Raw genomic sequence first — 23,964 nt, 5'->3', positions numbered from 1 at the left:
TTACATTACAACATTGTTTTTATACAAAATATTAGCTTTTCCCCAGGTTAGAAAAAAATAATCTCATCTGCGTCACACGAGACAGCAACTTTTCTCAGTTAAAACTGTAAGTGTTCGAACTTTGAACTTAAGTTGTCCATCTGTACAGACAAATAAACAATGAGCTGAAAGGTTCAAAGTCCTTAATCCAGATTTAAACAGACGTAAACACACACACACACACACACACGAACCAGATTCTACTGAGCACTTTAACAGTAATCTTTTATTAAATGCATATTATGACCAGCATAAGCGTTTAACAATTATTGCAGCATTTCATTCTGATTAATAGAAAATGCCTGCTTTAAGCAGTCAGCTCAGGCTGAGCTCTAATCTAAATCATTAAGTACCGTTTGCAGACATGTGGTCAGTCCCTCTGTATACAGCACTGAATGTAACAAGCTCAGCATAAAGCTTCAGAGAGATCGCAAACACTGTTTGAACTGAAGTCTGCTCGTTGAACCTGCATATATAAAAAATATACCTGATTAAAATAAGGCCAAGAAGCTTTGGGTAATAAGGCAGCAGTTTTTCTCCATAACTCCGGGAGCAACTTTGGTCGGAGAAATGTAAACTTCAGTTTAGACTATCTTCAAGTCCTTCATGGCAGACTCCAGAGACTGAAAAGACATTGACAGACATGTGAAATCACTGTGGTAGTCAATACCTGGCAATCCTGCATGTCTGTGTCTGTCTGTGTGTTACCTTGACATCCCAAATGCCCATTCCTCCATCCATACCAGTGGTGCAGAATTTGGTGCACTGGTTTCTTCCTCCTTCCAGCACAGAGATTTGGCTGAAATATTGTTTGAGACGTGAGAAAGCCAAGTAGTAACATATCATTTGTTTTAGGGTTTTCATAGCTATATTTAAAAAAAATATCACTTTAACCAAATCCCCTCTCATACCCAACCACACATCACCACTCGCTTTTTGGGGGTTTTAATTTTCATGGATACGAAGCATTTGTTTTCTCCTGACCTGATGCTGTTCTTGTGGAGAGTGTTCAGGTCCTTGTCGGTGTTCTGGGTCTCCGAGGCTCGACGGTCCAGGTTCTGAAAACGCTCCCTGGCGCTGATGCCCTTTTGGGCCGCCTGCTTAGGAACATCCAGTTTGCCACCAAATGTCAAGCTGCCTTTGGCACCGTCATACACAAACAGCACCGGGTAACAATCATGGCCCTAGAGGAAAAGACATACAAAAGGAGATATTACAATATCAGGTTGGAAATATGAGAGACTAGACTCTTGTTTGTTATTCTGGATGCTAGAATAGATACAGCCAGAAAGCGCTATTTATTCATTTATTTACATTATTTATATGGAGACACTGGGCCAGAAAAGTTTGGGATATAAAATTATAAAATTACTTTAAATTAAATTAAAGGAACTGCTGTGTGTGCTGAATAAATGAATACTCACAGCTGCTACCAAGCTGTTCTCAGTAATGAAGGTGACACACAGCAGAGGAAGTGTCTCCGAGCTGAGACTGGTCAACCTGTGGAAGTTGTAGCAAAAAGTCAGAGTGGAGCACACAAAGCAATGTAAACACACAACACGCCCAGCTACACTGCTCTGCCTTCACTTACGTGCCGTTCTTGCCGCCCTCGGACACACAAAGAGTTGAGTCATGGGAGGTCCAGGCCAGGCGGTTGCCAGAGTGCGAGAAGCACACGCTGTGCACCCAGCCGCCGCTTGCTCCTGAAGTCTGAGCTGCTGCTGGAGACCCTCCGGACTCAAAGAGCAACTCCCCAAAGGGCATCTTGCTACCCCAGGGAGTGGGCCCAGGCTTCTCCTCCACCTCCTTTATGTAGGCTGAAAACACTCTGTGAGAGTGAGGGTGGAGATATATTGTTATTTTGAAACCCACATGCCATATATCATGGACTGTATGAGGACTTTCCTTTTTTATATATCTAGGAGTAGCATCAGTGTTGGGCTGTACACGAAGTAATTTTAATAAAGCTGAAAGCTAAGCCTGTCTGTGACATACCTGCATTTGAAATCGCAGGATCCAGCAGCCAGAAGGGCGTTGTTGGGGTGCCAGTCCAAACTCAGGATTGTAGAGCGGATCGGCTTCTTAATGTGCTTACACACCCACCTGCAGATAACAAGAGATGGTTGCTAAACTCTCTCCAAGGGCGCTTCTTAGTATTCAAATAAAGCTTTCTGCATATATTAGTGAATTCGCTCACCAGTCGTTTTCCTGCTCAAAATAGCAGACGGAGATGAGACGAGAGCCGCTGCCAACAGCAAATTTGTTCTCTTTAGGTGACCATTTCACACAGCGAGCGGCACGGTTGATCCTGAGGATGACCAGGGTGGGCTTCCACGTTCCCTCTTTCAGGGTCCACACGTAGGCGTTACGGTCCGCTCCACAGGTAACTATGCGGTTACTTTCCGGAGCCCAATCGATACCTGCGAGATTTTTTTAAAAAAACTCTCAGGAACACATTTCCACTCACTTCTCTATATTACATCAAATAGGCAGAAAAGGAAGAAGAGCTATGCTATTATCAACGTCTCAAATGCATCCAAAATAAATAATTGACTAAAAATCTATAGAGTCTTTTTTCTTTATCTTCAAAGAGATAAAAGTAACTGTGCAGTGACTGGGATCTACTTTGATGTCTTTATACTTACTGGCAATCTACATAGCCAGCAGCTGATTAGAGTAGCTTAAGACAATGACAGGAAATTGTGAAACCAGTGAAGTCTCAGTAGAAGGAGCATACACTACAACAAAAGTATTGAGCCGCACCTTTCATATAACTCACTTACTTAGTTTGTGTTAAAGCTTAAAGTAATCCATTATTATGGGCATGGGCACTTTGATAGGGGCAGGTGTTAGCTGGTAGCTATGTGCTAGCTGTCACCTCTGCTAATCTAAGTCGCCCCTGGTGGAGTGTGAAGGTACTGCAGGTGGGCTGCAGTTACACCAGAAATTCACGTAAAAATTACTCACAAGTATGTACATTTATATATATTTATCTGCTCTTGTTTTGAAGTTTGTGTCCCAGTAGCAGGTGGGTCACACATTAGCCTAAATGCTTTCTATATGACTGGGTAGCATTAGCGATTTATAGACAACAGCCTGTGTTCTTTGTGTTTTTTGAATAAAATTTTCAAGGAAGTACATCACTTCCTCTTGTATTTTGATTAGACTAATGATTAAAGATTGTGGTATTTCCTGGTTTTTAAGGAGGCCGCAGCACTCTTGACTTTGGGAATGGCTGATCTGATGCTTGACATTAAGCAATATGAGCATTAACAATCACATAGAGGTGGGGAAATGTTCCTACAGCTTGATTTATTTTGTACCACTGGATAAGGCAACCACAGATTTAGCAATACTGGAAAGCTGGATGGCCATTTCCTTGATATCGATTTAGGCAGATCCCAAAAAATGATGGAAACTTGTGCTCGATGTCACAGAAAAACCTAAAGTATTCTACAAAATCTTGTATTTTCACTTTCAGAATTGGTGAACTTGAGTAGTGGCTCTGAGGTTTAGGGGTTAATACGTTCGTCTTACATGCAAACCAAACTTCAGTTTGTCTCAAGCCAGTGCTGCTTCCAAGACCAAACAAACATGCGGATCCGACCCTTTGGGAAACAAGGCAATGTCAGAAAGTCCCTAACTAGTTTTAGTGTTGCTGTGTCTCACCTGTCACCTGCCCATTGTGTTCCTTTAGCTCATGGATTTTGGTCCACTTGGTCCCATCTTTCTTATAGATGTGGACCTCGTGGTTGTTGGGACACAGGGCAATCTCTGTGGCGGAAACAAAGAAGTTTGTGTTTCAAACCATATCAGCACAGATGGTCAACCGTACGAACACAATATTCATCATGGACAAAGTACAGCGTGACTGACACGAGAAGCTTTACAGCGGGCTGCTCAGTGGGGAGTAACACAGAAGAGCTGAGTGGGCACATGAGAAGAGAGAAAAAAAACAAAAAAACACTGTATGTATGAGCCTGGAGGCAGCACACAGACACACAGCATCTTTAAATAGAAGGCGCACAAGACCTGCGATCTTTGTTTTTTGTAACGTTGTAGCAAAGGCTGCATGTTTTAGTCAGCAGATGAGTCAGTGAAGCAGTGTTTGTCCTAGAACAGCAGTGTGGCTTACTTCGGTGTGCATTTTTTTTTTTTTCACAGAATGACTAAACTGTTCATTTTGCAAACCTGAGTGAAACTCGAACAGCCTGGTTAAAGCGTCTCTTACATCCGCTTTGCCCAGAAACCAAAGTACTGTTGAAAAACATCCATATAAGGCTCTGGTTTCCTCCAGCTAACGGAGAGTAAGAACCACTCAGAGAGGCCTACAGACGCCGCCGCCACTGTTACAGGAAACAGGAAATACCTTCTCCCACCTGGGAGCCAGTCGCAAACCTTGGGCTATTACACCATCTGTCACAGACTGTAGTCAGAGCAATATGCACCCATGATGTTGTGCTCAGCTCAAAGATGAGACCGCTGGAAGTCACTGAAGAGCAAAAGAGTGACCAATCAGAGAGGGCGGGCAGACTTACGGGATCGATCTTTGTTCCAGGCATGGCAGCTAATTGGTTCCAGCAGGAAGCTGTGGTACGCCATGACCAATCAGATGTTAGAAGGAGATCAGGAAGTAGTAGGAGAGGAACCAGAGGCTGGTGGGCTGTCAAGTCTTTAAAAAAAAAAACAGAAGTTGCATTTCATGTTGAAAGCAGGAAGTGTTGAAGTACACGAAGAAATGTAAAAGTCTTTTTATTGAATGAAACCGTGAAATGATCCAAAGTGTTTGATACGTAATGAACTGACTTAAACTCCGTTTGTGGGTGAAACACGCTAAACTTATCTCACTCAGAGCGTGTTAATGAAATCCAGACTTTCAGAGGAATGACAGAAACTATGCAGGTCCAAGGTAACGGACATCCCCACAAAAAAAGAGAAAAAGACACTCAACCATTGGAGGAAGAAACCAGGGGAAAAAAAATCAAATTTCTTTCATTTCTATCAGATACTTTACAAACACTAAAACACAAATGTGTGGGAAGCACGATTGCCTGTAGCACGCTTTGGATATTTCTTTGCAGAAAATGCATTATACTCAAATATGTGTGTGTGGGTGGGTGGGTGTGTGAGTGAGTGCCTAAGCACACTCAGTCAACTGTTAAATATTTTCTAGGCTACTTACCCCCGAGGGCAGGACAGAGATGAATGGGTGAGCTGAAGAGATGGGAGAGAGTTTTAAAAAAAAGAGCAGAGAAAGCAGAGGAAAGTAGCGGATCAAATAAAGTGGAGGGTGTTCAGCTCGCGGACTCTGGCCAGTCAACGCGAACGCCAACGACAGAGTGAGTGCAGGAAGAGAGAGAAGCTGAACTGAAGAGAGAGAGGGGAGGAGAGGTCAGAGGGGGAAGTGGAGGAGGGTACAGTGAAGCTCAGAGAGGGGAGACAGGCAGGAAGTTTCTGCAGGTTTTTCAGTTCTGAGGGTGGAAATAAAGAAATCATGGGCGTGGCGTGAGAAATGTGAGAGAAGGGGGACCAAAACTGCACTTTTTCTTTAATTGAACTTTAACATTATTAAACGGGAACAGAAAAAAAGTGTTAAAAGTAGTAAAAGAGGGAGGGGCATAAACACAATACAAAGTTATGCACAAAGGAGGAGGCTGAATCTGAGGGGGGGAAGCAAAAAAAAAAAATGAAAAGAAAAGCATGAAAGACACGGAAAAGAAGGGGGAGGGGCGTACGGGGCTGTCTGCATAAAGAAAAAGGAGGAAGTGAAAGAAGAGGGAGGAATCTGCAGGGAGGAGAGGGTGGCATCAGGAGGAGAAAGGGGTTGGCTCTACACTGGATTTGCTATTATTTGTCTACCAGTTACATTATGTGTCCTGTTCTTCATTTATCTTCTTGTTATGATTGCACGCCAACTAGTTTTACCCCGTTGCATCACTGCAGTGCAACCTCAAACATTTAGCTATGAAAACAAGTTAATTTGCTTTTTATTGCACAATCACTTGCAAACAGTGTGTGTGGAAACCACTGGAGCTCTTGTTGTTGCGTTTATAGATCTGAAATCTTTTTTTACTGTAAGTCCAGTCAATGTTTCTTTGAACACTGACTGGACTACTACTTCGTCTATTCATTAGACTTTAACTGCTATGTCAAAGCGTTTCTTTCAAGCTTTTAAAGAAGCACGTTGCCTTAATCACTTTTTTCTTGGCAGCAGCAGATTTTCCTTACTCCTCATAATTTCCATTTGGGATTAAAAGGAAAAGCATAAAACTGGCAGTCAGTGAGAGCCTTGAAGCTAAGGTTAAGACTGAGTTTCATGCCGTGCTGCTTACTTGTTTTATACGGGTGAGCTGCTCTGTTCACAGGTACTTTTGTTTCCAATTTGGAGTTAATGAACTTCAAATGGGCCTAAATCTCACACACACTCATAAGACACTTCATTTAATTTCCCAACCTTTATTGGGAGACAGTGTATTATTTTTCTTTTTAATTTTGGGACTTTAATGACTTCAAATACTGCCAAAATACTGTCAACTCGTTTAACAAATTGCTTGTACAATTACAGTTAGACTGATTATGTGTGAGTATGTGTGGAAAGTAAAAAGGATATTTTAAAGATCCACAGTGGTAGTAGTTTCACCTAACGAGTGAAACACCCATTAACATGATCTTGGGTCTGGGTGCAATTCCCCCCTCCAGGGGCAAGGGTACCTAGACCCGGTTTGTAGAGTACGCTTGGGGAGTGTGATTGTGTGTACAGCGTCTCTTTATGTCTGTCTCCACGTTGGTTGAGTGTGGAGTGAGTGCATATGAGAGCATGAGGGTGGGAATGGATGTTTGTGTCTGTGTGTGCCTGTATGTCTGTGTCTATATGTCAGGTTGGGTATCAGACGCCACCTCTCTGGGGACACCTCAGGCCCTCCAAGGTTTGGAGGCCTATCTCCACCCACCACCACTTCCCCTGCCGGTGGCGGACTCCCTCAGGTGTCGGTGTGTTGGTGGTTCTTTGTGTCTGGGGGTGGGCGTCCGGGTACACACCGGCTCACTCCTTGGCGGCCGCTTGTCGGGGCCTGGGGCCTGGGGCTCGCTCGGGCCCCTTTGGAGGTGGGGTGCCCCCGGCCTCTCGGCCTGGGGCTCGGTCACTCAGGCACAGCTGGGGGCCGGCGGAGCTCACGGGCGCGTCACTGCAACTCCCCCTGACTTCTGCTCCGCGGCTGCTGGGCGAGCCCTCATCTGGGACTCTCCTCAGCTCTTACTGGAACAGTGGCGCGGCTGCCCCTCTGTTGGTCTTCCATGGTCTCTTGTGTTCTGGGGGCCTCTGGATGTCTGGAGTTTTGATCTCCTCCATACCCGCTTCACACCCTGGAGGACGGGGCTGTGGCCCCCCCACACTCCCTAGCAGATCATTACATGGAGAAACCTTTGGAATGCAAGCATGCTGATCCACACAGGTATGCACACATGGGTATTCACAGACGCGGACTAAAGCTTTCTTGGCTGCTGCCTCAAAGCACACTGTGCGCTGTCTATCTTGCGTGCTGCACAATATCGTTTATTATTTAGTAAATATTGATATCTATGACTAGCTAGTTTATTGTGATGGTGCTTTGTTTTCTCTATTATTATGTTGCTCTTTGTTGTTTGCTGTCTCCTCTGTTTGTTTTTTTTGTTTGTTTTTTTTTTTTTTTCTCCATACAGGTGACCCAGGAGTTCTTTTTTTTTTTTCTCTCTTCCCCCCCCTTCTCACCGTCTCTTCTCCCCTTTGGTTTTCTTTCTTTCTCTCCCCCTCTTTCTCTCATTCATTCCCCCTGTCCTATTTATTAAAAAAAAAAAAAAAAAAAAATGACAAAGGATGAACTGAAGCTCTGCCATCACGTAATGTCGCATACTGCTGTTTCTGATGTCATTTATAAAAAAGAAATAGAAAAAAACAAAAAAAACCAAAAAAAAAACATGATCTTGGAAGGAGACACAAATTCCTTGTTAACACCAAGCACATCATATTTGGCACAGACCTCTATATTATCAGTGTGACTCACATGATAATATAGAGAATGGTTTACAATTTAAATTGTCAGAAGGCTCAAATATGTCCATTTTCTGGAAATTATTTCATGGTTGAGACTTTCAAGGGTTTCAAAAAAACAAAACGTGTTGACCCCTTGCGAATGAGGAAGCAGGTGAAGCCTTCTTTAACCTCCTAAGACCTGAACTCTTTCATGGCATGCATTTTTAATTTCTCTTTGCTATTTGGACTGATTGGGACCTGATAAATGTAAAAACAAAGAATTATCTTTTTACCTGATTTTACTCTAGAAGGTCCTGATATCCACATGTGACGACATTAGTTTTAAATTTCAATAGAAGAGTGGGAGTATAATGTCCTCGTAAGCAATGTTCCCTCTAAGCTGCGCGCGTGCGCAATTGCGCACTGCTGGCACGGTCTCTGCGCAGAAAAATCTGCGTTGCGCACAAAAAAAAATCTAGCCTGAATTGAAATTAAAATTAAAACTTTAACAATTCTGTTTTGCAGTGTTAGTCAGTGAGTGACTGGCTGCTCCAGTATGGGATTAGAACGATGCCACCTTATCCCATAGTCCAGCCAATAATGCGATTCACATTCGTACATACGCAGCTAATCAACGTCGTTGACAGGCTATGACAGCGTCCATCGCCGACACCGGTGTTTTAGCTAGCAAAGCGGCGTGGCTGACGTGGAGTGAAGCCACGTTAATGACAACGTGTACAACCATTGGAGATGTGAGCAGGACAGAAAAGTGTGGACTTTATACCAGTTTTTAAATTGTGTTGATAGGCCACGAAAACCAGAGTTATGATAAAAAATATTTGCAATGTTTGGTTCTTTCCTGAATACTATGGTTGTTTATATTTACTGCGGGAAGAAACGGTAAAAACGGCGTTTTAGAAGGAAAACGCTGGAAAGCACTCTCCACCTGTGAGCAAAAACAATACCAAACCCCCCACCCTTTCCTATTGGTGGAAAAATGTACCATGTCGACCAATCAGAACATGGCATTTGTTGTTTAGGGAGGGGGGAAGTTTCAGGAGTGACAAAAAAAATTTTTTTTTAGGAGTGACGGTGGTGTTTTGAGATGTGAGAGATTTGCCACGTTTAGCGCAAATCTTGTGTCGTTAGTGTGTCGTGTAGTCAATAGTTTGTTGTGTGTGTCAGAACAATGAGGCGACTGCTGAATGTTACAGCTGTTACAGCAGTGATACATCTCCTGTTGTCAGGCCTGCAGGTATCAGGCTGTTGTTCTCCTTTATCTCATAGTGGACAGAAATTGTTTTTTGGAGTGGCACAAATAATTTGTGTGGCATCAGATTTGATGCAGAACAGCTGATTGTTCTGTAAATAGTTTGAAATGTTTATTTAAAAAACGCCTTGGCTGCATTTTTAGGTAAACTGCTGCAAAAAACGTTGTTTGCAAGACTCAGTTACTTTTTTGAAGAACTATATAATTAATTGCCCAACATTGGTCATTATATACTGTATTTTGCAGAGAGAGAGTTACAGGACTCTCTCCCAGACCACAGATTCACAATATAAGTCATATATATATATATATAAATAAATAAAAGTTGTGTTTTCAAAATTGGAGCTCAAGTTATTTTTACTTCCAATAGTGTTAACATACACAGGTCATGAACAAGATTTTTTTTTTTAAATTTTCATTGTAAGTGGGCTAAAGCAGTTAATTAAAAGTAGTCTAACATAAATGCTGTAATTTGATTATTTTAATAAACCATGTAACTTGGATGGATTCGATGCTGGCGTGACCATAGTGCACATGTCTGCTGTCGCTCACAGTGGTCCAAGGGAGTTTGCTCAGACACGTGAAAAATTAGAGGGAACATTACTCGTAAGTGGATATCAGGCCCTTGTAGAGCAATATTTAGCATTGTGGTCTAGACAACCCAAAATGTGATGTCCATATATGTGGACATCAGGTCCTTTGAGGTTAAAGATATTTCTTTGATTTTTTTGAAATCTTAGAAGCATTATTTACTTTTGCACCAGCTTCGGGAAGCTGTAGGTTTTGATTTCTATCTCATCTGGTCATCTTGAAGTGCCAACAAAGACAATGAAAAAGATGACCCACGATAACACCCACTATTCAGTGCGTTCACATCCCAGAATGTCAGCGGCGTACTACGTCATCCCACTCATGATTCTTCACAATTTGCAGCTCACTGTAACAGGTAAAGTATGGGGGAAGAAAGCGATAAATTTGATTGTATTGTTGCACTGAATACAATGAGAATTAAAAATCCACAGAGGATTCAAGGAGTCTTGAAAACAGTCATATCCAGGACAACTCAATCCTGTTTCACTAAAATACTAGGATGAGAAGTTGATTCCTGTGAAACTGGTGAAAGGACCAAATATAAACCTTCAGCACAGTTTAAGTAAAGACCCAATAGGCGATCGATGCGTACACCTTTCAGTAAAACCTGAATACTCTAGGAGTAGCAATCTTAGTGAACTGTGGAGGGATGCCCAACTTGTTCGTCTGTCCTTCGGCTAAATGAGCTAAAAATCATTGCGGTGACGCCGACACAGAAAGAAGATATAACCTTGTTTACTAAAAATCCGCACAGAGAAATAATGTTCCAGAATTTTTCAGAAACTCCAAGATTTGCATTTAGCTGGGCCTTCACTAACCTATGACAAGCAGAAATATGGATTACATATTGTAATTTGACACACAAACTACCATCTGTCCACATACACAAAGGAAGAGCACAGTCATTTGAGTTGAGTACTGTAAATGTATTTCATCTTTATTTCATGTCTACTCATGGTCAGTTACATAGAAATCCTCCATCTTGTGTGGTTTTAGTGTAGGAGCTACAGAGCCTAGTGTTGGCCAGCTGTCACTCCACACAGAGTTCAGACAGCTGCTTTCTCTCTCCACCATCAGATTCTGTACAACTCCCAAAAGCCAACACACAACATGTACTCAGAATATCAGTAACCCCGGGTCCTAGTGAAAGCAAATTCGCCCGCTGAAGAATACGAACTATCCTCCAGTAAAACGTCTACTTTCGGTCTACTAAATGTTGTTATTCCGAGAGCATGTTAAGGTTAGCCTGAGGTGGAATACAGTCTGATTTTGGATAAAATGCACCTTTTAGTGTTCAACTTTTGGTACAGGAGGTTAGAGAACATAAAAACACACATTTCACGTCACGTCTAATACGTGTCAGAGGACCTTCCCACTTTGACACCTGGTTAACCTTCGTTTAAAAACAAACAAAATGGGGGGAAAAAAAAAATCAACAGTGAAGTCACACGTCAGCTCAGCGTGTGTAGTGAGTGTATGTGTGTGAGTGAGTTTAAGCACACACTCACAAGAGTGTGTTATGGTCTGATCAGTGCTTCAGCAGACACTCGATAAAGTATGTATGTTACTGGCTGCGTGGCAGGAGTGGAGGGAGGGCCGGGGTGAGACGGAAAAGGGGCAAGAGGGGTGAGGGCAGGGGAGGAAAAGGGGGAGAAGTGAGGCCGCAGCGTCTCTCCGTTCATTCAAAAGGTTTCTTCACATAATGCGGAGACCCTGGATAGAAGCTTCTAGACTCTGAGGAGGAAAACACATGACAGAGAGTTAGTGATGGAAGACTCAGAAAAAGTTAACTCACAAAAAACACTGTTTCTGTGCATTTTTACCTTGAAGTCCCAAATGGTCATTGCTCCATCGATACCTGTGGTGCAGAACTTGCGACAATCCCTTTTGTCTCCCTCATAGATAGACACTTGGCTAAGAAACAAACACACAGGTGATGATGTTGACAAGCCTTTGTTATCGTTGTGATCTTGGTGGGAAATTTGCTAAAATGCTTATCTGCTGCTAGTTAAATGGTAGTGGTGACAAAAAGGCTTCGGGAAGTCTGTGGGTGTGGCTGAAATATCACATATAAGGTGGAAAACACCACCATCATGAATGGATTCAGTAGGTGCTTTTAATCGTTTTTTCCTGGTTGTTTTACACCTCTTTACCAGACACAATTTCACACTGTGTGCAATATTCAAATATAAATCGGACCTGCCTTTCTTATTTTTGCGTGTCTCTTGTTTCCCTGTTTTTCTTTGAGTCCCTGCTTTCACCACATTCACTCCCTGCTAACAGGCTGAGGCGTGTTAGCAAATTACGACTGAGTAGATTCCATTCTGTGCAAACATTGCTACGACAGCATTCAAGATGCTGATCTTTGACTTGATCTACAAGTTTTGCAGCAGTAAACTCTTTAGAGGAAAACAAAAACAAAACTGAAATCTGGAGCTCTTACTGTACTTCCAAAGTAACATGAATAATCTTATCACACTGAAGAAAGCAAACAAACTTGTTTCTCAGAATATATTGCAAAATATCAGCTAATTACTGCCGGTCCTCTTGGTCACATTTGAGTGTTGCAATGCCAAACTACACCTTAAAACAATAAAAGCACTACATAAATAAAACTTCTGACCTGTGACCTAGAGATTGAAACGCTTCCTGTTTGAAAACACGTAAAGCTAAGCAGATCTGACACCAGAGATCACCTGAGAATTAATTGAAATCAGCTGCTTATGGCTCTGCATTTTACTTTGAGTGATGAGTCATGTGTCTACGGCTCATCCAAATTTTGTCTGCACAATGTCTGATTGCTCACTAGAACCACATGAAGTGTGCACATTACCACAGACTACAGTGGGGCAAAAAAGTATTTAGTCAGCCACCGATTGTGCAAGTTCCCCCACCTAAAATGATGACAGAGGTCAGTAATTTGCACCTGAGGTACACTTCAACTGTGAGAGACAGAATGTGAAAAAAAAAAATCCATGAATCCACATGGTAGGATTTGTAAAGAATTTATTCGTAAATCAGGGTGGAAAATAAGTATTTGGTCACCTCAAACAAGGAAAATCTCTGGCTCTCACAGACCTGTAACGTCTTCTGTAAGAAGCTTTTCTGTCCCCCACTCGTTACCTGTATGAATGGCACCTGTTTGAACTCATCATCTGTATAAAAGACACCTGTCCACAGCCTCAAACAGTCAGACTCCAAACTCCGCCATGGCCAAGACCAAAGAGCTTTCGAAGGACACCAGGAAAAGTATTGTAGACCTGCACCAGACTGGGAAGAGTGAATCTACAATAGGCAAGCAGCTTGGTGTGAAAGAATCAACTGTGGGAGCAATCATCAGAAAATGGAAGACATACAAGACCACTGATAATCTCCCTCGATCTGGGGCTCCACGCAAGATCTCATCCCGTGGGGTCAAAATGATCATGAGAACGGTGAGCAAAGATCCCAGAACCACACGGGGGGACCTGGTGAATGACCTGCAGAGAGCTGGGACCAAAGTAACAAAGGTCACCATCAGTAACACACTACAACGGCAGGGAATCAAATCCCGCAGTGCCAGACGTGTTCCGCTGCTGAAGCCAGTGCATGTCCAGGCCCGTCTGAAGTTTGCCAGAGAGCACATGGATGATACAGCAGAGGATTGGGAGAATGTCATGTGGTCAGATGAAACCAAAGTAGAACTTTTTGGTATAAACTCAACTCGTCGTGTTTGGAGGAAGAAGAATACTGAGTTGCATCCCAAGAACACCATACCTACTGTGAAGCATGGGGGTGGAAACATCATGCTATGGGGCTGTTTTTCTGCCAAGGGGACAGGACGACTGATCCGTGTTAAGGACAGAATGAATGGGGCCATGTATGGTGAGATTTTGAGCCAAAACCTCCTTCCATCAGTGAGAACTTTGAAGATGAAACGAGGCTGGGTCTTCCAACATGACAATGATCCAAAACACACCGCCCGGGCAACAAAGGAGTGGCTCCGTAAGAAGCATTTGAAAGTCCTGGAGTGGCCTAGCCAGTCTCCAGACCTCAACCCCATAGAAAATCTGTGGCGGGAGTTGAAAGTCAGTGTTGCTCGGCGACAGCCCCAAAACATCACTGCTCTCGAGAAGATCTGCATGGAGGAATGGGCCAAAATACCAGCTACTGTGTGTGCAAACCTGGTAAAGACCTATAGTAAACGTCTGACCTCTGTTATTGCCAACAAAGGTTATGTTACAAAGTATTGAGTTGTATTTTTGTTATTGACCAAATACTTATTTTCCACCCTGATTTACGAATAAATTCTTTACAAATCCTACCATGTGGATTCATGGATTTTTTTTTTCACATTCTGTCTCTCACAGTTGAAGTGTACCTCTGGTGCAAATTACTGACCTCTGTCATCATTTTAGGTGGGGGAACTTGCACAATCGGTGGCTGACTAAATACTTTTTTGCCCCACTGTATATACTTTTCAAACAGAGTATGTAAGGTTGTTGCAAAACCTGTTTTTATGTATAAAGAATAGAAATAATAATAATAGAAGTGGATGCAGAACAATGGAAAGCTCCTAAAATCATCTGTTTTCTCAAACATGTGATGCCTAACAGCATTGATTCAACACCAAGTGCTCATTTACCAGCAAGCTAGTATTGATGAACTAAAATACTAGAGCCCAACATTAAAACCCATCTGTGTTTTGTACAGGCTAAAGTTTGGAGATGGGGTGTTGGTTAAAATGAATAGGATTCATAATATAATTCAACTGCACCATAGGATATAGTCTCCAAAATTACCATTAAAATGTTTGCATTACCCATGCGTGCATTAGTTTTCTGGGTGACCTACGTGATGCTGTTCTGGTGCAGTGTGTCCAGGGCAGTATTGCGGTCCTCAGTGGTGGCTCTCTTGTCCATGTTCCTGAAGCGCTCCATGGCAGAGATGTTCCTCTGGATGCTCTGCTTGGGGAGGTCGAGCTTTGTCACAAATGTCAGCGCTCCACCGTCGTCGCAACGGAACAGCATCGGACAACAGTCATGACCCTGAGGAGGGAGACAGCAGAGTTACTACAGCGCTCCTGGATCACTAGAAATCTGTGCAAAGGAACATGCAGCCACCATATGCTTTATTCTTACCGCAGCTACTAGACTGTTCTCTGAAATAAAAATGACACTGAGCAGAGGAAGGAACTCCGTCTTCAGCTGTGAAGGACTAAACACAAACAAAATAAAATTAATATGGTCCGAGTGGCTGATTCGATTGCACTTAAAAAGATAAAGAGAACACAGGCACAGGCTACTGAATACTATAGTTTAAAACACCCCAAAATTAATTGTAGCTAAAGAAAAAAAAATCATATATATTAAAGAAAAATATGGGATGGGTACCTTTGGCAACACGATGAGTGTGGGATAATTTTAAATGAATGAAAAGGGTTTTGTTTCAGATGAGATTGGGATGGATTCACTTCACTAACTGCTTTATGATTATGCAACAATGGTAATCTCTTTATGGCATTACTCAGTTTGCTTTAAAGGCCACAACATTTGCCCTTTTGTGGTCAATGTTAAGAATTCAAAGTGCAAATTGTGTTTTTACCCCCTGCATTATTTTCTGTAACTTACTCACTTGAGATGATTGTTGTTGTTTTTTTTTACATAATTGCCGTTAGTGAATCTGTCAAATCCCACAATCAGGTGCGGAGACAACTCTAATTTCACGAGATGTGCTGACATTCAGACCCAACATCTATCAGGCGACACCATTATAATTGTGTGTATATATATATATATATATATATATATATATATATATATATATATATATATATATATATATATAAGAAGTCAGCTTTAATTCTGACTTCTTATATAAAGAATGAGTAAACCATGTGCATTTTAGAAGAATACAGGTAACAACTAAACATACCTGGCAGTCTTAGAGCTGTCCACCACTGTGACAGTACTGTCATGGCTGACCCAGGCCAGACGGTTACCAGAAGCTGAAAAAGAGACAGAGTGGACCCAACCCCCTCCACCTAAGAAGGCACAAAACACACACAAATTGGTAAGTTCACAGAGCAACTGTAAAAGAATATCGACAAGGCTAAAAATAAATAAATAAATAATAATAAAAAAAAGGGGGGGGGGGGGGGGAGCAGAGGGGGGTGTCAGACCTGCTCCTCCAAATTCTGCTAGCACAGCCCCAAATGGCATCTTGCTGCCCCAGGGTGTGGGGCCTGGTTTCTCCTCCACCTCTTTAATGTAGGCTGAGAACACCCTAGAGACCAGAGAGGGAGAGATGAGCAAGGAAGCGGGCTGGAAGACAGCATGAAAAACAGAAATTGAAACCGGACAAAGCCGCCTAGCTAGTTTTCAATACTCTAATCTTCATCTCCTGAACCATCTTTTACCTGCACTTGAAGTCACATGAGCCAGCAGCCAGCAGGACATTGTTTGGATGCCAGTCCAGACTGAGGATGGTGGAGCGAACTGGCTTTTTGATGTGCTTGCTAACCCACCTAAAACCACACGAAGAAGCAAAGTTTTTATAGCAGGACATGTAAATATTTAAACCCCACAAAAACAAAAAAAAACGACTCATCAATTATGAGGCACAGCAAAAATAAAAGGGAAGTAATAAGTACAGGGTGGAGGAAAAAAAACAAGTCCTTTAATCCTGGGAGTGTATCTTCATCAGCTGGTTGGAATGCAACGCTTTGCTCTTACACTAGGTGAAGACATTCAATTCCCAGTTCGTTTTAAACTGGACCACACCCCCTACCTCTACATTTGCATGACGACTTCCTTGCAGCACTGCACTCTCTCTGCGCCAGAGATAAGTAGAGAGCACCAGAGAAAGGCTGCCCTTCACCTAATGCTCTGTTAACATCCTCACATAATTATAGCCTTCACTGGGTTTGTGCTGTGATTGCTTAGCACACATGTATCACCCTCATTCTTCTTTAAATGCTATCAGAACATGCCAACGAAAGAAAATCAACTCTACTTTTGTGTTCATGACATTTACAGGTGTAGCGTTATTATAACTATAATGATAAGTATCATTTCTGTAATGATATTGGTAGCAAGTCAATGTGGCTACCAACAGAATTTTTCACAGTCTATAACTGCTGAGAGAGACATGCCTCCCAACTCTTGATGACGCACTTCTGTATGAAAGTTCAAGCCACACCTCAGATAAGCGTTTCACACAGGCTGTGTGGCTGCTCTTACCTGTTAAAGCAGGTGTGAAAATTGAGGTAAAGCAGTTTGGTCTGGACGTATAGGTTCAAAATAATGCACTAATAATTCAAATAAATTGCAATACTGAACTTAAATGCTGCACTTTCAAAGAAAGACATTATTCACAACATTCACCAGAACATCAATGCATTTAAATCATGCCACTGCTGGATTAATAGTCTCACCAATCGTTCTCAGACTCAAAGTAGCAGACAGAGATGAGTCGAGCACCGCTGCCCACTGCAAACTTGTTCTCCAATGGAGACCACTTGACGAAGGTGGCCGCTCTGTTGATCCTGAGGATGACCAGTGTGGGCTTCCATACCCCCTCCTTCTGGGACCACACATAGGCATTACGGTCTGCTCCACATGTCACTATGCGGTCACTTTTGGGAGCCCAGTCAATGCCTATAACACAGCCAATATGCAGTCACTAACAACTCTACTAATAGCTTAGACAAAAAGAAACCCCTTTAGGATCACACAATCCCACCTTAGCTGTGGTTTTACTTATTAAAGAATTCTTCAGAAACATTAATTTTACTGACATGTTGGGTGAGACGTGGACTGAAACGTCACGTTAAATAAGTAAAACAAACGATCAGTCTTAAAAACATCTGATTAACCACCTGTTATATGGCCATTGTGTTCCTTCAGTTCATGGGTCTTAACCCACTGGTTGCCACTCTTCTTGTAGATATGAACTTCATGGTTATTGGGACTAATGGCAATTTCTGAAGGAAAACAAAACAGAAGAAACCAGCTGGTTAACATGATGAGCACACAGATAACAAACAAGTTAGACCAGTTTTCTGATACATGCCAAATTCCAACCTGTGTTACCCAAAATAAACTGAGTCAATCTTATCTCTGTTCAGATGAAATTGCTCTAACAGCATTCTTTGTAGTTGTGATCTGACCACCCAATGAAGACAAAGACTTTAAGACCTTAACCTTGAAATGTGTTGTGTTAAAGTGAGCATTTCTCATAGCTACAGTCTCAGAGCCTTACGTGTCCTGTCGCGGTTCCATGCGTGGCAGGTGATGGGTTCCAACAGAAACTGATGAAGGGACATGTTTGGGTGTGGTCCTTAAGTTGAACTCTGCGAAGCAAAAACACACAGCAAAAACTCACAAAGCAAAGCAAAACACGGCAAACACACTCCCAGCCAGCAGGAGACCAGAACGATGTCTCGGTAGACTTAAAAACTAAACAAATTACAGCATACATAATGGAAGCTGCTGGTTCACTGCTCACATAGGACAGCTAGTTAACTGTTAACTTTTAAAGCACCCTAACTCGTAATGTACGTGTTAGCCGCTAGCTTGGATTCTTTAGATAAACCCTGTCACCGAGAAGCTTTCTTTACTAGTTTCTCTTAAATAATAATGGCAAATTAACGTTAGCAAGCTGACTTTCACTTAAGTCCTTTTTCGCCCCAAACAGACGTACAACATTCTTCTAAACCAGTACGGACTTGCTAAGCTAGCTCCGGTAATATTACCATTACTAGGTCAGCTGCTTCCCTCGGTAAATTAACATTAGCAAAACGTTTCTAGCAAGTCAATCAAATTGCTAGCTCACATTTCGCCGGTGTTACACAGACCTAATAGCAAGATGGGGAATTTTGAGGGATATAATGACAACGACTGTGTCCACACGCTTACCAGAAGGCCTCCTTTCTAAGATTATTTTTTCCTCGTACAAGAAGCCTTTACTCCCGGTGACAGCTAGACCATTAGCCTGTCCATCCCACTAGCCTCCATATGCTAACTTACCTCGTCAGTCCGGTTCTCCCGAGTGTTGAACTCTTGTTAGCCGGTGAGCTAAATCACGCTAGCGGGGGGAAAGGTTAGATTAGGAGTGGACCTGAATTCGCGGACTCTGGTCAGTCGACACGAATTCGTCCAGGAATGTTGAGGGGAATGTCAAGACGGCCAGCAGGGTACGACTGGGAGCATCCGGTAGCTAAAACTCTGCAGCAAAACCCGTGGATGCCAGGCTGACAGCTAGCTTAGCATCATTACGCTAGCTGTTACATTCAAGTGAATAACCTCGTTCACGTCGCTAGATCTCACGTTACTCCTAGCCCGAGAAGAGCTCCTCTGGTGCTTTACCCAGAGTGCTTTAAACGGTTACAAAACAGCACAGACTTGTGGCCGTTGTATCAGTGTTGTATTAAACACGACTAGAGGACTTCATCAGGCTTAGATGGTGTGTTTTGTCTGATAATGTGTGAATAATGCTTGTGAAGCTCGCACACAAGAATTTCACTCACATGTGCTGTACCAATGTACCTGCACATGTGATGTGACAATAAAAGTGATTTGATTTGATTTGCCAAAACACAGAATCACCGACTCGGAATTTTAAAACCAGGTTTTAAATATTTATGGTACTGTAAAATTCTTGACCCACCCCTAGTTTCTCTGTATTTAGCTTTTCATGTAATCTTTTTAAAGTGGTCTTGAGCAATAGTGCTCCAGGCTTTTTTCAGTATTTTTCCACCAAAGAAAGGATTAACAAAGAGCTCTTGGCTGAAAAATTGGCATATCTTTGCATGATAGGCAGTGTGTTCTTAAAATGTTTGAGGAAACTGGACAAGTGAAGGACAAAAGAAGAAGTAGGCCTAAAAACCATCTATAACAGATAAACAGTATCTGATCAAGATGTCATTCTTAAGGAAGAGAAAAGGTTGAAGTATGCCAAATTATACAAGAACTGGACAGAAAATCAGTGGCACCAGGTCTTATTGGAGTGATGAGTCCAAATGTGAAGCTTTTGGCCAAGTCCTCATTAATATGTTGGAAGTCAGTAGAGTCTGTTAAGTATCTGATTGGCATTTTTCAGGCTTCATTTTTCAGCATGACAATGATCACAAATACACTGTTAATGCAGTAAAAGCATAGATTGGCTCCTCCCTGCAACCCTGATAAGGATAAGCATCCAAAGAAATGAGGAGCTCTATTTTGCATAATAGAGCACATCTGGTCTTACTCATAAAGAACAGATTATCTTTGGTGTTTAAAAAAAACAAAATTTGATTTTTTACCAATTTCCAGTGGAATAAAACTAAGCAAGATGGCTGTTTGGGGGAAGGTTTGCCCCAGCGCTGAAAGACCTTTCTACCTGTTTAACATGCTCATGGCGCTATTGAACAATGGGTAATACCTTCTTGAACCAATCAGAGGCAAATTCAATTAACAGCACCTGGTACATCTGCTGATGAATCCCTGCTGGACGCAAACACAGGAGGCACATTTTAGGAGTTTTCCCTTGTTTTTCCTCTCACGCTCCCTCAGGCCTTTTAAATGGAATCAAATGTGGATAAGCTGTTTCCTGCACCTACGCCATACTTCTTACCAGGTAAAAATAACCTCTCATCTCAAGCATTGCTTAGTCTGTTTTCCTGTGGTTGAAAAAACAAAAACCTCACTGTGTATCCATTTTTCCAGAGGACTGTAAATCGGATCAAGATGTCAAAGTCTACAAAGTCCACTCACCTTTCACCCGTCCACCACCACCACCACCAGCACAGCCACCACAACCGCCTTCCTCGTCCTCGTCTTCAGGAGTTTGCTTGCCCAACAATATTCTCTCAGCTGTACCAGGTACAGGCTCTTCTACCTCCATTTTGAATATGTAATGTCACATTTTCTTTGCTCGCTGCTAAGTTTAAACATAGCTTAATAATTTATTACTTTAGTTTACTTACTTTACTTTAGTTTTACATTTAAAAAAAAATTAGCAGCAATCCCCTTCAGGTTGCATGTCAGCATTCATTTTTAACCTCTTCTCAACAGTGTATGATGCCCCTTTACGTACACCCAGGGCAAAGTTTGTGAGCTATGAAGCTGAGCTGCGATGCTCTCCAGGTCTGGCAACCTGCCCCTCCTGCAGGACTCGGGTCACCACAGAGGTCACCTTTAAAGCCGGGACTTTTGCGTGGCTCGTGTGTCTTGTGTTTGTGTTATGCGGGTGAGAGGCATTTAAACACTTCAGTCTGGTTGTTTTTTGTATCCCAGCATCGATCACACATTCGATTTCTAAAAAGTCAGAGATCAGCATGTGGTTCTTTCCGCCTCACAGGTTGGTGCTCGGCTGCTGCCTGATTCCATTTTTTGTAAACCACTTTAAGGACGCCTACCACAGTTGTCCACGCTGTCGACGGGTTCTTCACGTGCACAAGAAGCGGTGCTGCGAGTGAACACACAATTGCTGGAGTCAAATGCACGTTTAGACATAAGAGCACACGAGTTCCTGTTGTGTAAAATTCGATATTTTAAACGTTTTAATCAAATTGTGAAAGAATCCTATTAAATAAATGTGTTCTGTGCCAATCCTTCAAGCTTTATTTCTTTGTTTTATTTAAAATGCAGAGCAGGGAGAAAAGCTTAATGTTTCAAGTGACCTTTATTTGCATAGTTCACTGCACATCCAAACATCCAGCGAGGATTAGGCCTGCATGTGCACCTGTACTGTGCATAGTAAACGTGCTCTCACTAATCACTCTAGAGGATTAGAGGTGTAGGTTTATTTTAGATGTTTGAGCCTCAGGGTAATGAGCATCATACAAGCCCTTTTCTTTTTTTTTTTTTTTAAAGCATGCCAACAACCTCCCACTCACAGCTCAGGTATAAGGCATCAGGAAATGTTATTCCTGTGTAGAGGAGCACTGGTGGATCCGCGAGGCAGTGACGCACTTGCAGCCAGCTGACCCTTGCATGGCTGAAGATGCATCAGAGTATCTCAACTCGGTCAGGAAATCACTTTCCTCCCTAGTCCATTCTTTTTTCTTTCGACACTTCACAAGCAAAAGTGAACTCCTCTCCTACTTGATCCTGTGCGCTGCCAAAATGCCCTTCATACCGCCAGTGTCCATCACGCGCTCTGTGTCAGGACTCGCTGGGAAGGAGAGACCCACCAACAACACTTCATCTGTATCTGCTGTGACCAAAGCTTTGAAAGAAGACAAAGGCGGCTCAGTGAAGGAGAGGCTGGCTTTGAACTTGAAACAGCTGGGGAAGAAGAGTCAGCCCAGGAGTAATCTGCCAACAATTAAAGGAGTGTCAGGGGCAAACAGAAGGGAAGGCTCGCTGCCTTCATCCCAGAAAGGCAGATCTCCTGTCACCAGCTCAGAGAGTCTGTCTAAAAGACAGCAGCACAAACACTCTGGTCACACTTCTGTAAAGAGTGACTCACAGGTGAAGCCTGTGAGAACCAAGGATCAGCAGGAGGTCCGTTTCACTCTGACTCTCACACCCGAGGCTGTCCTCCTGCTGCAGCGGAGAAACAGCGAGAAACACCGGCAACGTTCAGTCGCCAGAAATCCCGCGAGTGGATCCACCTTGGCTCCCGGAGGAGCCACGGAGTCCCGACGCAGGAGGGAAAACGTGCCCAAAAGGCAGAGAAACGGCTCTCACAGCGGCAGAGTCCCCGCTAAAAACAGCACTGACGCTGAGCTCGGAGACATAAACTCAATTCTGAAAATCTCCCTTTTGAATGAGCGGCACAAGTACGACGACGTGGAGTACGAGGAAGAGGAGAACTACGGCGTGGATGAGCGCGTGATGCTCAAATGTACAGAGTGGCTACGTGGGCTGGAAAACGCACCAATGACGGCGGGGAACAGGCTGAGTCGGAGCGCGAGCAGCGTGAAAAGTTTCTGAAGGTGACTGGAAATGAGCGAGCGCCCGGGATTAAATGCGCGTTGTCATGGTAAATGTCAAATTTCCCCCATACATATTTCCAGGATAAAAAATGTGATGTGATGTCATTCAGCATGATGGTGTCGTGGCTATCTCTTTATACTATTGGATTACAACTACAAGGGCTGTATGCAGAAGAAAAAAATATTTATTTTTATTTTGTGTTTTTGAGCCTTGGGTGTTAAGATCCACTGAAATATTTTGTGGAAAATATATTTTCATTGACACATGGCTTTCTAACAAGGTGCAAATGTGCAAGGACGAGAAGACAACTGTTCACTGACTGCCCGAGCATGCCCTGTGAGGTGCAGTGCACAGAGCAACACAGCTGCTGCAATGTGTAATCTATAGTGATGCACGAGCCTCAGGAGGATTTGCACGTCACAGGATCGTCTCTAATAAAGATAGATAAAGATCTCGCACAAGATGACACTTTATCCGCAGTTATGCAATGTCAGAAGAGTAACCGATGAAGTGTAATTAAAGGGAAAGTCAGCGTTTACTTTGATTTTTAATGCTTTTCCTTAGTCTTCTGTGCCCTCACTTTAAATTTCACAGCTAAGCAGTTTGCACCATTACCGTCATTTGATCAGTATCACGTTTTGTAAGACTTGCAGTCAATTAAAAAAAAAAAAAAGAAATTAATAAGTTAAAAACAGGGAAACTTTTAAAACTTTTTAAAGACAAATCATTTGTACTTTTATTTTTGTAACCAACACTGTCTAAGAAAGCGCTAAGTAGCTTTCTACGGATTTAAGGTCTTGGCTTGGCAGTTGTCAGACATTTCCTCGTGCACACACCAAGTGCGCATAGTATATCAGCTTATCCACCTGGGAGTCAAATGTTACAACACGTGTGATGGTTAATGCTATAGAGCAGGGCCCTTAATCATAAGGCCAAGGGCCAGCATTGGCTGGGCAAAGACTCGACTCCAGTCCACAGGACGGTTGAGGAGTTGAAGGAGTATGGGCTCAAATTGAGGTCATAAATATTTTGTAATTGTAAATCAGGATTTATGTGTAAAAAGAATTTGTGTGTCTGTAAAAAAAGATTTGTTTGCAGTGTTTTGGAAATTACAGTCTTCACTAGTGGAGATAGTTACAAAGCTTTCTTCGTTA

General features: G+C 42.6%; 4 protein-coding genes across 5 annotated transcripts; 2 read left to right on the top strand and 2 right to left on the bottom strand.

Moving 5' to 3' along the window:
- Positions 1–247: 247 nt before the first annotated feature.
- On the bottom strand, positions 248–5,455 carry arpc1b (actin related protein 2/3 complex, subunit 1B). The gene is made up of 10 exons (XM_086295177.1): positions 5,222–5,455; positions 4,578–4,711; positions 3,709–3,813; positions 2,237–2,459; positions 2,035–2,142; positions 1,631–1,867; positions 1,464–1,539; positions 1,024–1,223; positions 748–838; positions 248–662 (listed from the first exon to the last, which is right to left on the bottom strand). Exons 2-10 carry the CDS (start codon positions 4,639–4,641, stop codon positions 624–626), a joined length of 1,143 nt encoding a protein of 380 aa, XP_086151303.1. The 5' UTR covers positions 4,642–4,711; positions 5,222–5,455; the 3' UTR covers positions 248–623.
- Positions 5,456–10,813: 5,358 nt separating this feature from the next.
- Positions 10,814–19,257, bottom strand: arpc1a (actin related protein 2/3 complex, subunit 1A). 2 transcript variants are annotated; one of them, XM_086295171.1, is made up of 11 exons: positions 18,917–19,257; positions 18,150–18,240; positions 17,767–17,871; positions 17,323–17,545; positions 16,306–16,413; positions 16,069–16,172; positions 15,822–15,930; positions 15,029–15,104; positions 14,742–14,935; positions 11,732–11,822; positions 10,814–11,642 (listed from the first exon to the last, which is right to left on the bottom strand). In XM_086295171.1, exons 2-11 carry the CDS (start codon positions 18,211–18,213, stop codon positions 11,604–11,606), a joined length of 1,113 nt encoding a protein of 370 aa, XP_086151297.1. In that variant the 5' UTR covers positions 18,214–18,240; positions 18,917–19,257; the 3' UTR covers positions 10,814–11,603. The 2 variants fall into 2 exon arrangements, with proteins under 2 accessions (XP_086151297.1, XP_086151298.1); XM_086295172.1 differs by having other exon boundaries at positions 18,806–18,930.
- Positions 19,258–20,255: 998 nt separating this feature from the next.
- Positions 20,256–21,735, top strand: LOC147327510 (lipopolysaccharide-induced tumor necrosis factor-alpha factor homolog). Its single transcript, XM_086295176.1, has 4 exons — positions 20,256–20,504; positions 20,594–20,749; positions 20,942–21,116; positions 21,228–21,735. The coding sequence occupies exons 1-4, from the start codon at positions 20,450–20,452 to the stop codon at positions 21,343–21,345; spliced, it is 504 nt and encodes a 167-aa protein (XP_086151302.1). The 5' UTR covers positions 20,256–20,449; the 3' UTR covers positions 21,346–21,735.
- Positions 21,736–21,862: 127 nt separating this feature from the next.
- Positions 21,863–23,102, top strand: LOC147327509 (uncharacterized). Its single transcript, XM_086295173.1, has one exon. It carries the CDS (start codon positions 21,863–21,865, stop codon positions 22,805–22,807), a length of 945 nt encoding a protein of 314 aa, XP_086151299.1. The 3' UTR covers positions 22,808–23,102.
- Positions 23,103–23,964: the final 862 nt, after the last annotated feature.

This window comes from Aulonocara sp. 'chitande type north' Nkhata Bay, linkage group LG6 (genome assembly GCF_057382095.1).
Source record: "Aulonocara sp. 'chitande type north' Nkhata Bay isolate Kocher_YH1m ecotype deep benthic linkage group LG6, A_spYH_male_GT1.1, whole genome shotgun sequence".
Lineage (NCBI taxonomy): Eukaryota > Metazoa > Chordata > Actinopteri > Cichliformes > Cichlidae > Aulonocara > Aulonocara sp. 'chitande type north' Nkhata Bay.
This window is presented reverse-complemented; position numbering and strand designations above follow the sequence as displayed.